Source organism: Limulus polyphemus, unplaced genomic scaffold (assembly GCF_000517525.1).
Source record: "Limulus polyphemus unplaced genomic scaffold, Limulus_polyphemus-2.1.2 Scaffold1959, whole genome shotgun sequence".
NCBI classification, from domain to species: Eukaryota; Metazoa; Arthropoda; class Merostomata; order Xiphosura; family Limulidae; genus Limulus; species Limulus polyphemus.
In genome coordinates, this window is record NW_013667569.1 from 154358 (window position 1) to 166062 (window position 11705).

Here is an 11705-nt window from a genome sequence, read left to right on the forward strand (position 1 = left end):
AATACAGGGTTACAAGCTATTTAATAGGGATAGAGTATTAAAGAAGGAAGGAGTAGTGGCTTTATACATAAAATGTGAGTTACATTCTGTTGAAGTTGAGGATATCAAAGATAATAGCAAAGAGATTGAATCCATTTGGGTTTCTATTAGTGGATATAAAGGGAAAAGGCTTTTAGTGGTAATTTGTTACAGACCATCAAATGATACTGATGAAATTAGTGAGATTAAAATTTCAGCTGTTAATGAAGTTGTAATTATGGGTGATTTTAATTTCAGGCATATAGACTGGGTAATGCTAGTCAAACCATGAGAAAGAAAGGTTTTTGGAAACTGTTCAAGGTGGCTTCACAAATTAGTCAAGGAACCTACTAGAAACAATGATAATTTAGATTTATTGTTAACTTCAAACATAGAAATGATCGAGAAGGTGGAAATTGGGGTAACATCTGGGTGCAAGTGATCATTGCTCTATTAGATTTAATGTTTTGCTGCATATGGAGATAAGGAATAATGATATTTTGGTTACAAATTTTGAAAAGTTAATTTTGAAGGGATGCAACTAGAATTATCTGAATTGAGCAGTTGAGTTATTTGGAGACAGATTAGATGTGGAAAATTTTTCAAAGATAAATTATTAAATATTCAAGGTAAACGTACTTCTTATAGAAAAAAAAAAAAGGGTAACTGCAAGTAAAAATCCAGGTTAGCTCCCAAAGAGTATTAAGAGATAAAATTAAAGAAAAGCATCACAAATTTAAGAAATATAAATTAACTGGTATGACAGGAGATTTAGAAGTTCAGAAAGTTGGTGAAACGTGAAATTAGGACATCAAAAAAGGATGTATGAGAAAACGTTGGCTGAAAATATAAACAGTAAGGATTTCTTTAAATACATTAAGGGTAAACAAAATGTTAGGACCCTTGAAGTATGATAAAGGAAGGCTATTATTTGTTGATTATGAGATGGCTGGGTTATTAAATTTTGCTTTTTCTTCAGTTTTACTAATGAAGATTTAAGCAGTATTCCAGATCTTGAACAGTTGATAAATGGAAATAAGATCAAACAAGATGACTGCATTAATTGTGAGCTGGTTAAAGAAAATTGAGGAGCTTAAAAACTGGCAAGTCTCCTAGGACAGATATTTCCCCAAGGGTTTTGAAGGAGGTTAAAGATTGGATATGTGAGCCACTTACTACTATTTTTAAGTCCTGTAATGGGCAGCACCCTTAGGGTTAATCATTGTAGTTCCGACTGTACTGCTAATTACACCAAATTTATTTAGTTAAGGATTATAGTGGCGAGTGGAGCTCAAAAGTTGCTAACTTGAGGTGATTTACAGTTAGAATAAAACAGATTCAAAGATTATCATTGAACAAAATATAACTTTATTAGGTCTTTTCACATCAATAGTTAAACATTTATAGTATACACTGTTAACATCAATAGTTAAACAAAACCTTTACTGAACTCGCAACTTTACTTTTCACCTGTCAGTTAATACTATTAACCAGTACATATAGAATATTTCTCTCTAGTATAAGCATTAACTTCATTTAGTAAACTACATTAATTGAACAAGAGAGTGTAGCAATTCTACACTTACAACAGAGTTGGTCTGGTATACTTCTGGAGGTTGGAAACCTTCATATTCATAGTGGCTTGGAACTTTAATTCTTCCTGGGGATCACACTCTTTTAGCTCCAGACATGAGTTTTTAAACCATATTTTCTTTGTATTCTTTTGACCTTTCAAATAGTATTCCTGACTACCCGCAAGTAGTTCTAACACTTTATTGGTCAATTTGTGCAACTTCCTGGGCTAATCCAAAACAAGAACAAAAACTCTCAAGTAATTGGTTACTGTGATGGTGAGTGCTCCGGTTGCCTTTTCTCTTGTACTACTACACTGGTCTGGAGTAACAGATATCATATCAAAGCACCGATTTGAGATGCTATCATAAACATTTTAGTAGCTTCTATGGTGCTACTAACTCAGTGTCAATAACTTATCACTGTCAAACTTGTGACTAGCATTTTTCTAAGCGTCCTCACTAGTTTCATTGTTTTTTCTTATAACTCTTAACTCGTGAGCTGGTTAGGGAGCTCTACTTGCAATCTGCGGGTCTTGGGTTCGAATCCCCATCACAACAAACATGCTCACCCTTTCAGCTATGGGGGTGTTATAATGTGCAGTCAATCCCACTATTTGTTGGTAAATAAGTAACCCAAAAGTTGGCAGTGGGTGGTGATGACTAGCTGCCTTCCCTCTAGTCTTACACTGCTAAATTAGGAATGACTAGCACAGATAGCCCTTGTGTAGCTTTTTGCAAAATTCAAAACAAACAAACTTAACTTGTGATTCTCTTTACTAACTAACCCGTTAACTGGGCTTTGCCTAGTTCTTGACCTAATTTTGTAATACAGGTTTCCTTACTCACGCCATTTCTACATGTATGTGTATTACACTCAGAATACTTAATTTTCTATAGCTTTTTTCTTAACTCTTGATTATTAAAAATACTGAAGCAATTGTAAAATTCCTTCAAAAATATCCAATTGCTTCAGTCCTCGATTAGTGGGCATGTACCAGAGGATTGGAAGTTAGCTAATGTAACCCCTCTTTCCAAAGGAGGTGATAAAAATTGTCTCGGTAATTATAGACCCATTAGTCTTACATCAGTTGTGGGAAAAGTTCTGGAAAGTCTGAAAAAAGATGCTTTGCAAAGTCATTTAATAACGCTTAGAATTTTATTGGATGGTAAACATGGTTTCACTAAGGGTAAATCTTGCCTTACAAATATTTGACATTCTATGAAAAGGATACTGCTTATGTAGTTTAGGTAAGGGTGTAGATGTGATGTATCTAGATTTTTTTGTTTTTCCTATTCTGCATTTTTACACCATTTCAGCTTGACTTCTTTTGAGACAATTCTGAGAGGCAGTGTTTCCAAGTTACTTCTAAACTCATTGATGTTTCTATAAGCTGTTTAAGGCAAATGTTTTAATGTCATACACACAAGTTTTATTTGCTGAAAGACTAAATTTGTACTTAATAAAATCAAGTTTCAGTATATTTCATTCATATTTTGGCATTGATTTTACGTAATTGAAATACAGAATATTTAACCACATTAGTTACAAATTAGTGCTTCTGATGTATTTATCACCAAACATGCTAAATCTTTCAACCATGGGGGTGTTATAAAGTGATGGTCAATCCTACTACAAATAGTAGCCCAGTAGTTGGCATTAAGTGTTGTTAACTAGCTACCTTCCCTATTGTCCATCACTTCAAAAATATACAACTAGCACAGGTAACTTTTGAGAAGCTTATCATAAAAACTGAACAAACAATAAATCTATTTACAATTGTATTTCTGTTTTGAGATACTTGTCGTTGGACAAATCCTGAAACTTTTTGTTTAGTTCAGCCTTTGCACATAAAGGTGTATGATTTTTGTGTGTAGTTTATTAATAAATCTGGTATCTCATTTGATATCAGAATGCTTTTAATGGCAATCTAGATTGACGGTGACATCATCCGCCTGGCACCTATCCAGTTACTGGCTCGTGATATCTTGATTCTTCTCCATGAACATAATGGGGCCATACCACTGCCGAATTTTGAGGGGGCATACTTTCAACGTTTTGGTGTCCCTTGCCGTCCTGCTCAGTATGGATTTCAGAGTCTAGTTTCAATGCTACAGGCAATTCCAGACTACGTTCTTGTGAAAGGCCGTCGTAGTAAACGGATGATTTTGCTCAATCGTGACACAGCAGGTAGGTTTCTTTATTAGTTTTCTGTTTTATAATTTATTCTACATGTATGACAAGAACTTTCACCACTGAATGTTAATTCTATAAGCTTATAAGGTAAGTAGCAGTACTTTAACTGACTTGAAAAAAAACCTTTAGCATCTAGTTAGTTGTCATAAGTACTTAGTTGCTGACTTCAAAATGTATTAGTATAAAATTTTATTATAATATCTTAATAATTGTTGCTTTATGAGCTTTACCCACAAAATAATCAATGACTTGCTATAGAAATTAACTTGTAGTTATTGCAAATTAATCTTATGAGAAACTATTACAAAATTACTACACAGTTAATGTCTTTACATTTCTTTAATGCTAATATTTTGTGGCTACCTTTGGCATCAATAAAAGCTTGGCATCTTTCTGCCATTGTCTGTATTTCAAAACCTAGTGGGGGGGGGGGCTGTAGGTAATGTGATTTTTGTCACAAAAATAACTTCATTCACAGTTGGCTAATAGTATATTATGTAGTGATGCATTTGGAGATGTGTAGTATATTGTTTATCCAAACTTTTAGTAAGCTAGTTCTATGGCCAAAGTAAACAGTATGTTGGAAGGTAGTTGATTACATCTTTATTTGGTTGCTTTTACATGGGAATACTACAAATTGACAATGTAGCAAATCTGTTGATTGTGCATTTGAAAATTATGAAATTAGTGTAAATCCTTTTGTATTTTAGAAGAAAACTGTTTTGACACCTACTATACAAGTTAAGTGTTGATGAAAATGTTTAAATCACAAACTGCATACATTTAGACTGGTTTGTTCACAACTAGTTATGAGGTAAAAAATTTTTCAGTCATAATTTCTGATTAGTAATATTAGCTTCTAACTTCACAAATGAAAAGTATTATTGGAAAATTTAGTAATGTAAATTTCAAATTTATAAGATCTTTAATTATTATTTTATGGTATATAAAAGACATGGATGATGATTCTGATTTTAGATCAAAATATCTTGACTGAGTATACAGTGCCTTGAAACAAAGTGTTGTATTAAAAAAACAACTGATGCTACATTTTGACACCACATGGAAATGTTTAGGAAGGATTTCCCTTACAGATAATCAAGTCGTAGCTTTTCATTAAAGAATGTTGAAAGATGAGCTCCTTTGAGAATATCATTCTAGACTGAAATGCTATTGCCATTTCTTGGTAAAAGATTATTGAACTTAACACTGTGTTCAAATTCAAACACACTGTATTATACAAGAACTTTGTCGTGGAGTTTGACTTAAGTGGTACTTCAGTACGTAACAAATCATATCCATATTTTAACTACATTTGGTTCTCTTGGCTTGAAATGGGAAGTGGCAATTTAAAAAGTAGGTAAGATTGTTAATTTTTACAAATTTTGTGTACAGTACAAATGAATATCACACACACACACACAGTTTAATTTGGCACGTTCAAACTTTACTCTAAATTGATAATTTTACAAAATTTTAAGTTGTTTTAATTGGGAAAACGAAGTAAATCATTCAAAGAATAGATTAGTGAAAGTTTTGTCTGATTTTTTTTTTCGTTTTATATTATTTAGGTTCTCCACTTCCTCTATTCTTAACAAGTAGGGAAGTACCAGAAAAAGTAAAGTCCACAGCTAATGCAGCAGCTAAAAATACCAGTGATAAAGAAATTGGCCAATCGTTTGAAATATCCACAACTAATACAGCCACTAAAAATGCCAGCGATAAAGAAATTGGCCAATCATATGAAAGTGAGCATTGCTAGTTGTTAATTACATACATTTAAAATTTATTTTCTTTTTTTTAAAACTACTCTTATAATCATATAAGTAATCATGGCTGTGGGTGTATTTATTTATTTGTAATATTTGATATTCCTAACTGTATGTGTGGATAGCCATTAAATATTTTTCTTATCTAAGTGCCATTGTTTTTATTTGATTCATACATCACAGCATGTTGACCAGGCTCATAGTGTATTAATAACTAATGTAGGTAACCATGTGACTATATGGTGACAAATGTCTCCATAGTTTTGTTTTCCTAGTGATTTACAAATTGATCTATTCCAACAGGTGTGTTAAACTACATACCTAAAGGAACAGGTATAATAGCTGAAATCAGAAATAAATCTTCTGTTTATTTTTCATGATACATTTTTACAGTGAAAGGAATTCCAAAGTAAAATAGGTTATTCACTTGTAAGCTTTTGATATTGTAGTATAGATTATTATTATTTATTTAACTTTTTTTTCAGAGATAGAAAGCAAAGCAAATAGAATACTTTATGCCAAATCATATGATCTCTTAATAATTGACATTAACAGTCTTTTTAAAATTATTTCATACTAAAATTCAAAGTTTAATTAGTGCTTGTCAACTGCTTGTTTAAATCAAGATAAAATTTGTCTTCAGTCAGTGTTTCCTGATAAGTTACACACGTGTGTAACATCAGTTTGTAAATATTTGACCAATTCAGAGAGTTAAAGCCTGAATGTACGTAGTGCATTTCTTCTAGATTGTCGTATTTTGTTGGCTAAATTTCACATGTGAACTATATTTTAATTCAAAGCATTGAACTGGAAATGAAAGTAAAATATCAGTTAATATAAATGGATGATAAAGCCCTTTCAAAATATTTTCTTAAACTACATCTTTAGTAAGTTAATAGTTAGGAAATTGGAATCTTGTATGTTAGTAGTTTATTATTATTATGGTTAAAACTTCCATGCATAGTTCTGGGATCTCACTCCATTGTAAAAATAGAAAAATGATTACTTGAATGTAACATGACTTAGTATTATTGAACTGACACAAGACTTGTCTGGTGATTAAACAAAAAGGTGATAATATTAGTTTGTCTTGAATCTAAGTTTCAAATGGACAGCAAGTGCCTGTTGTAGAAACATACAACTGTAGAGGACGACATTTGATTGTTTCTACAATAGGCAGTTGCTATCCATTTGAAACTTAGATTCATTATAAATACTCTGCCTAAACAACCTATCAAAGATTGGCTTGTCTTGTTGACATCTGTTTCTAGTGCCTACAGAATCAATAAAGTGAAGCTTTGATCATGGTTCTATATAATAATTGTAAAAGAACTAAAAATGGATCAAACTGGTTGTGATTATAGGTGCAGAACTTCTGCAAGTCAGGAACTCTCCAGTGGACTTGCTAAGCCAACCCATACCAAGTAGTGTCCCTTCTCCTGAACTGCACCCAGAGCTGCAGTCATTGGCAGAGAGAGACCTAATGGGATTTGATTCCCCAAAACCATCTTCTCCGGGTAGGTGTATCACTTGAAATCTGATCTCTACTTTTGAATTTGCCATGTAATAGTACTAATGTAAAATAAAGATAGTAAATTAAAATCTGAATAAATTATTAAAATCCATGAAAACAAACTTAAAAACTTTTCTTCCAGTTATGTGCATAATGTAATTCAGCAGTGGATTGTACAGAGTATGGTGTAATTCATTATATCTTTAACTTGTACACATTCAATGTTTTGTTGTACTGATTTTATGATGTTTGAATGTTGTACAGAAATTGTGCCTTGCTGATGTTTGTTTTTTGGCAGATATGTAAAACATGTATCAGTAAAAAGAAATAAAGAATCATCTTTTACAGAAGACTAAAAAGTAATCATGGGGGGACCATTCTTCATAAATTTGCCCCTGGTGAAAAAAGAGACACCTTTCTAAAGTGTTTGGGTTATAGGATTTTATATTTTCTATCATATGGGTGAAGCATTTTCTGTGTAGTTAGGGCACACTGTTGTACCTTAATTGAATTTTGAGTATTTGTAGTAACATATTCCTGTGCTTTTTCTAAGCTCTGTTGGAAGAAGAACAGGAAGCTGAATTCCAGTTGAGCACGCTGCCCTTGCAGTATCCTTCAGTCAACCTAACTTCGTCCTGTCCACTGCCAGCAGTAGCTACTAGTTCAGGTTATTCATACCAACCAGATTGTCCAGTATTAGCTTACTCCTCACTTCCTCCCAGCTCTCAGCAGCAAACTCTTAAAGCCAGTACCTGCAACGATCATGGTGGATTTAGCACGCTTCCTCGAAACATGGCAAAGTCCCGACCTGACTCCCTTTCTTACGAGGATCTTACTATCATTGGGCGTGAAGATGGTTTTCCCAGTACTCAGAGCACTCCAACACGGGGACCCACTAAAGTTTACCCCCGAAGTCGTATTGCAGCCCATTTTCCTATTCCTTTGGAACCCAGATATTGAAAGCTGATTGACATTAACTCTTAAGTGTGTGTGTGTTGTTCAATTTTTTCTTACTTTTTCACTAAAGTGCATTGGTGTGTTGTTTTTGTCAAAGAACAAAGACTGTTATATATGTCTACAAACCATATTTTGTTTAAGGTATAAGAAGCTCTTGAAAATTTTTTTCCCCCTTTTTTAATGGCAAAATGATTTTGTCATAAACAATGTGTTCCGAATGGTATTTCTATTTTATGAATCCTCAAAATGTAATATGAAATGTGGCTTTTTTTCATGATATGTCTTTAATGGTGCCATAGGAAGTACAGCGTGTATTTCGGAAAAAATTGTGTAAAATTGGTGCATATTAAAGTTTCATTTTCTTTGTTCTTTTTTTTATTATTTATTTATTGGGACCAATGAAGTTGAATTGTCATTTCTTCTTTTGTATTATGTGTTTAATACAAAGTACTGAAACTGACAAAGTTGATTTTATGAAGTAATTTAAGTGTAGGTTAATGGTTTTGTTTAAAAGGTAGAACCCAGTGATTTTAGTAACTATGAAGTTTGAAGTTAATCTTGTAATAACTGTATTGTTTAGGGGTAATGAAGAAGCTCACCACACCACCATTCTTAGTTTCCTGTGATTTACTAGATGTGTTCGTAATTTAAGGTTCCGAGTTATCCAGAGAGATTTAGTTTACTTGTAGAATGAAATGTAAACATTGATGTATAGTGTTGTTAAAATAGTCTGTGCAGAAGGTTTTGTATTAAAATGCATTGTAGATCTATTTTTACAATGTTCAGTTTGCATACTGAGGCAAAGAAACGTTGTTGCTATAGTTACCCTGCTAGTAGTAAGGGTAGTACGGTTGTTGTGGCAACAGACTTTTACTCCTACAATACACTGTGTATTTGGAGTGATCTGAAATGGCAAAAGTACCTTGTTACCCCTTTTTGTTATGCTCCAAGAGTATTATTTGGAGATTGTAAGAGGGGAAGGTAATTTGTCAAATGAAAGGTATTCAGTTTTCTTTGGCCTCAGTTGAACTATTAATTTCTAAGCTACATTTCTTTTAATAGATATGTAGTGCATTAGAAAATTACTCGGATTTTTTATTGTATGTAGACAACTCCAGTATTACCCTCTTTAGTGAAATCTTTTTTTTTTGTGACTTACATGTGAAGTGGAAGTAATCAGGCTAAGAAATTAAGAATTTTACCTTTCTTTGAATCACAGGTAGTACACTACCTTGTAGTAATGGAAGTACTTAGATCTCTCTATGAATAGTATATTTCTTTATTGGAATTTTTTGGGGGAGAGGAATTCCATGTACAAAAAAAAAAGGACTTGCTTGTCTCCTCAGATATGGACTGGAATGTATTTGAACTGTAGTTTTCTTTTGCACATTAAATTTGTAGCTTAAAAATGTTATTGAATTGAAGTTTAGGATTTTGCTTGTTTGTTAAAAATGAAAGCCAGAGTCTAGACTGTATTGAACATAAAAGGTTATATGTTTGTCAAATACAAACTAATAAATAATTTTGAGCTGGTATGTTGTGTGTGATTTCCTAATTGTTTAGATTTGTAGAAATTAAATTTTCTATTACGCTGTTTAATTATACAAAATTACATGCCTGGTTCATCAGATATGGAAAGTAAGACTTGCTTTTGGTAGGGAATATCTAGCCAGATCTGGTACAGGATGGACATGTTTCCTAAATCTGGCTAGATATATCAAATCTCCTATTTAAATCAGATGTGGGAAATTTATAGTTAGCCACATTTTAAAGATAATTTCAACAAAAGGGGGCCAAAGGTCGCTTGGAGGTGTCAACCATTTTAACCACTTGCACCAATATACAGTACTATGTTGTCTATCAGTCAGTCAATAGAAACTACAATGACATCACATAAGGGATAGTTAACATTGCAATTTTTACTGTTGTGTTGCCAGTGAAACATGTCATGAATCACAAGAAAAAATAAGGGATCTAAAAGCTACAACACAGCATGGCATAAGAACTTCAAAACCAACAAATAAGTTTAATTTTGGTATTTACTCTTGAAACAGACACTTATGGGAACAATGTGGAAGTACATCTAGTATACTGTAAATGTTTGGGAGAAAATCTGGATTCTAGGTGTAACTTTATACAAAGCAAGACAGTTTTGAAGCTATGAAAGTTTATTTCTTGGAGGCAATGAGTAAAGGTACAATTTATGATCTGGATACAAGAGTAGAGGAGTTTGGTACATCATTAAATAATCAGCAAACAGGCCATACAATGAATGTTTCTGGTAAATGTGTATTGAAATGAAATGATACTTGTGCACGTACGTTGTGAAATTAAAAATTAGAGCACATTAGCCCTCCCCTTCCCACAGTAGCTGACTCATGAGTCTGGAGGCTTTATAATGTTATAAACCGGGTTTTGATACCCGTAATGGCATTGTATACATAGCCCATTGTGTAGATTTTTGCTTAACATAGTCTACATAAATTCTAATCCTGGGTAACTGTTTCCTCTCCCCACACACAAACTGTCATGTTGAAGTGATGTTAATAATTAGAAAAAAACTGCAAGCAAGTTTACCCTGACGTGGGTCTGTTGAACTAATTTTTATGATCACAACATTAGTCGGTTATATGCTAGTTATTTTATTGAGCATCCCTCCAGTGACACAGCGGTAAGTCTGAAGGCTTATAAGGCTACGAAACAGGTTTTGAGACCCGTGGTGGATACAACACAACCAGCCACTTTTATAGCTATGCGCTTAACTACAAACAAACAAATTATTAATTATTAGATGAGGTCTCGTGCATCACTTGGTGCGGAGAGGATTAAGTAACCGTTTGATGCATAGCTTTTGGAAAATTTGCTAGATAGGTGTGGATGGTATAGTTCGTATTTTAGTTAAATGTTGTTAAACTCAAATTAAATATAGCCACAGATCTGGGTTTTTGTAAGGGCTCGTAATAGCTTTCGTAGTCATGCTTTGGAATAGAGAGAACATTTTCAATTTAGATGCGAAAAGTATTCATTAGCTGCAAATAATGAAATTATTAAAATACATGTTCAATATCAAGACCACCCTCATCTTGGCATACGAATCATAAACAAGTTTAATTTCCTGTTTCTAGCATTTTTAATTGTAACATTTTATATTCTATCATTAAATCTTTACACCCGAGATTACTATTAAGCTTAATGTTCAAGCACCTTTTTACTTTAACTGCTTGGCTTTGTTAAGTGAACTGTGAAATGAATTCTAAGAAGCCGTGGAGCTCGCCAAATTCAGTATCTAATGGAGTAATGTAGCAAACGGAAATTTTATTCAAACGTAAAAAATATATGAAAAATTATACTTAACTGCCAAAATGAAGCCTAATATAATATCATATGTTACTTTGTTGGTAGAGGTGTCGTAAAGTAACAAGAGACATCCGAAAGTTTTAAAATTAAATACAAAATCGCTGAACCAATGTATCTAAATTGTGCATAACCTGCACGTAAAGTAAGTCATAAAAAATAGAAGATTTTAAAACTGACTGTCTAAAAAGAATAAAATATATATACTGATTGTCAAAGAAAGCTGTTTTCATGGAATATATATATCATCTTTTTTAATGGTCAAAAATTGTTTAAACTAAAGGAATATATTGTGAAAGGTTATTTTTGTCATCTGTTTTGTTTTT

At 32.7% G+C, this 11705-nt stretch overlaps 1 protein-coding gene across 4 annotated transcripts in view; it reads left to right on the top strand.

The window, feature by feature from the left end:
• Positions 1-9560, top strand: part of LOC106465481 (meiosis regulator and mRNA stability factor 1-like) — a 100768-nt gene extending 91208 nt beyond the window's left edge. For 3 of the 4 annotated variants that reach the window (XM_022393391.1, XM_022393392.1, XM_022393394.1), the window contains 4 exons: positions 3525-3780; positions 5358-5534; positions 6920-7072; positions 7622-9560. In XM_022393391.1, coding sequence (XP_022249099.1) covers positions 3525-3780; positions 5358-5534; positions 6920-7072; positions 7622-8028 — 993 coding nt within the window. In that variant the 3' untranslated portion in view covers positions 8029-9560. The remainder of the gene's footprint in view (positions 1-3524; positions 3781-5357; positions 5535-6919; positions 7073-7621) is intronic. The other variant, XM_022393393.1, reaches the window with a different exon arrangement.
• Positions 9561-11705: the final 2145 nt, after the last annotated feature.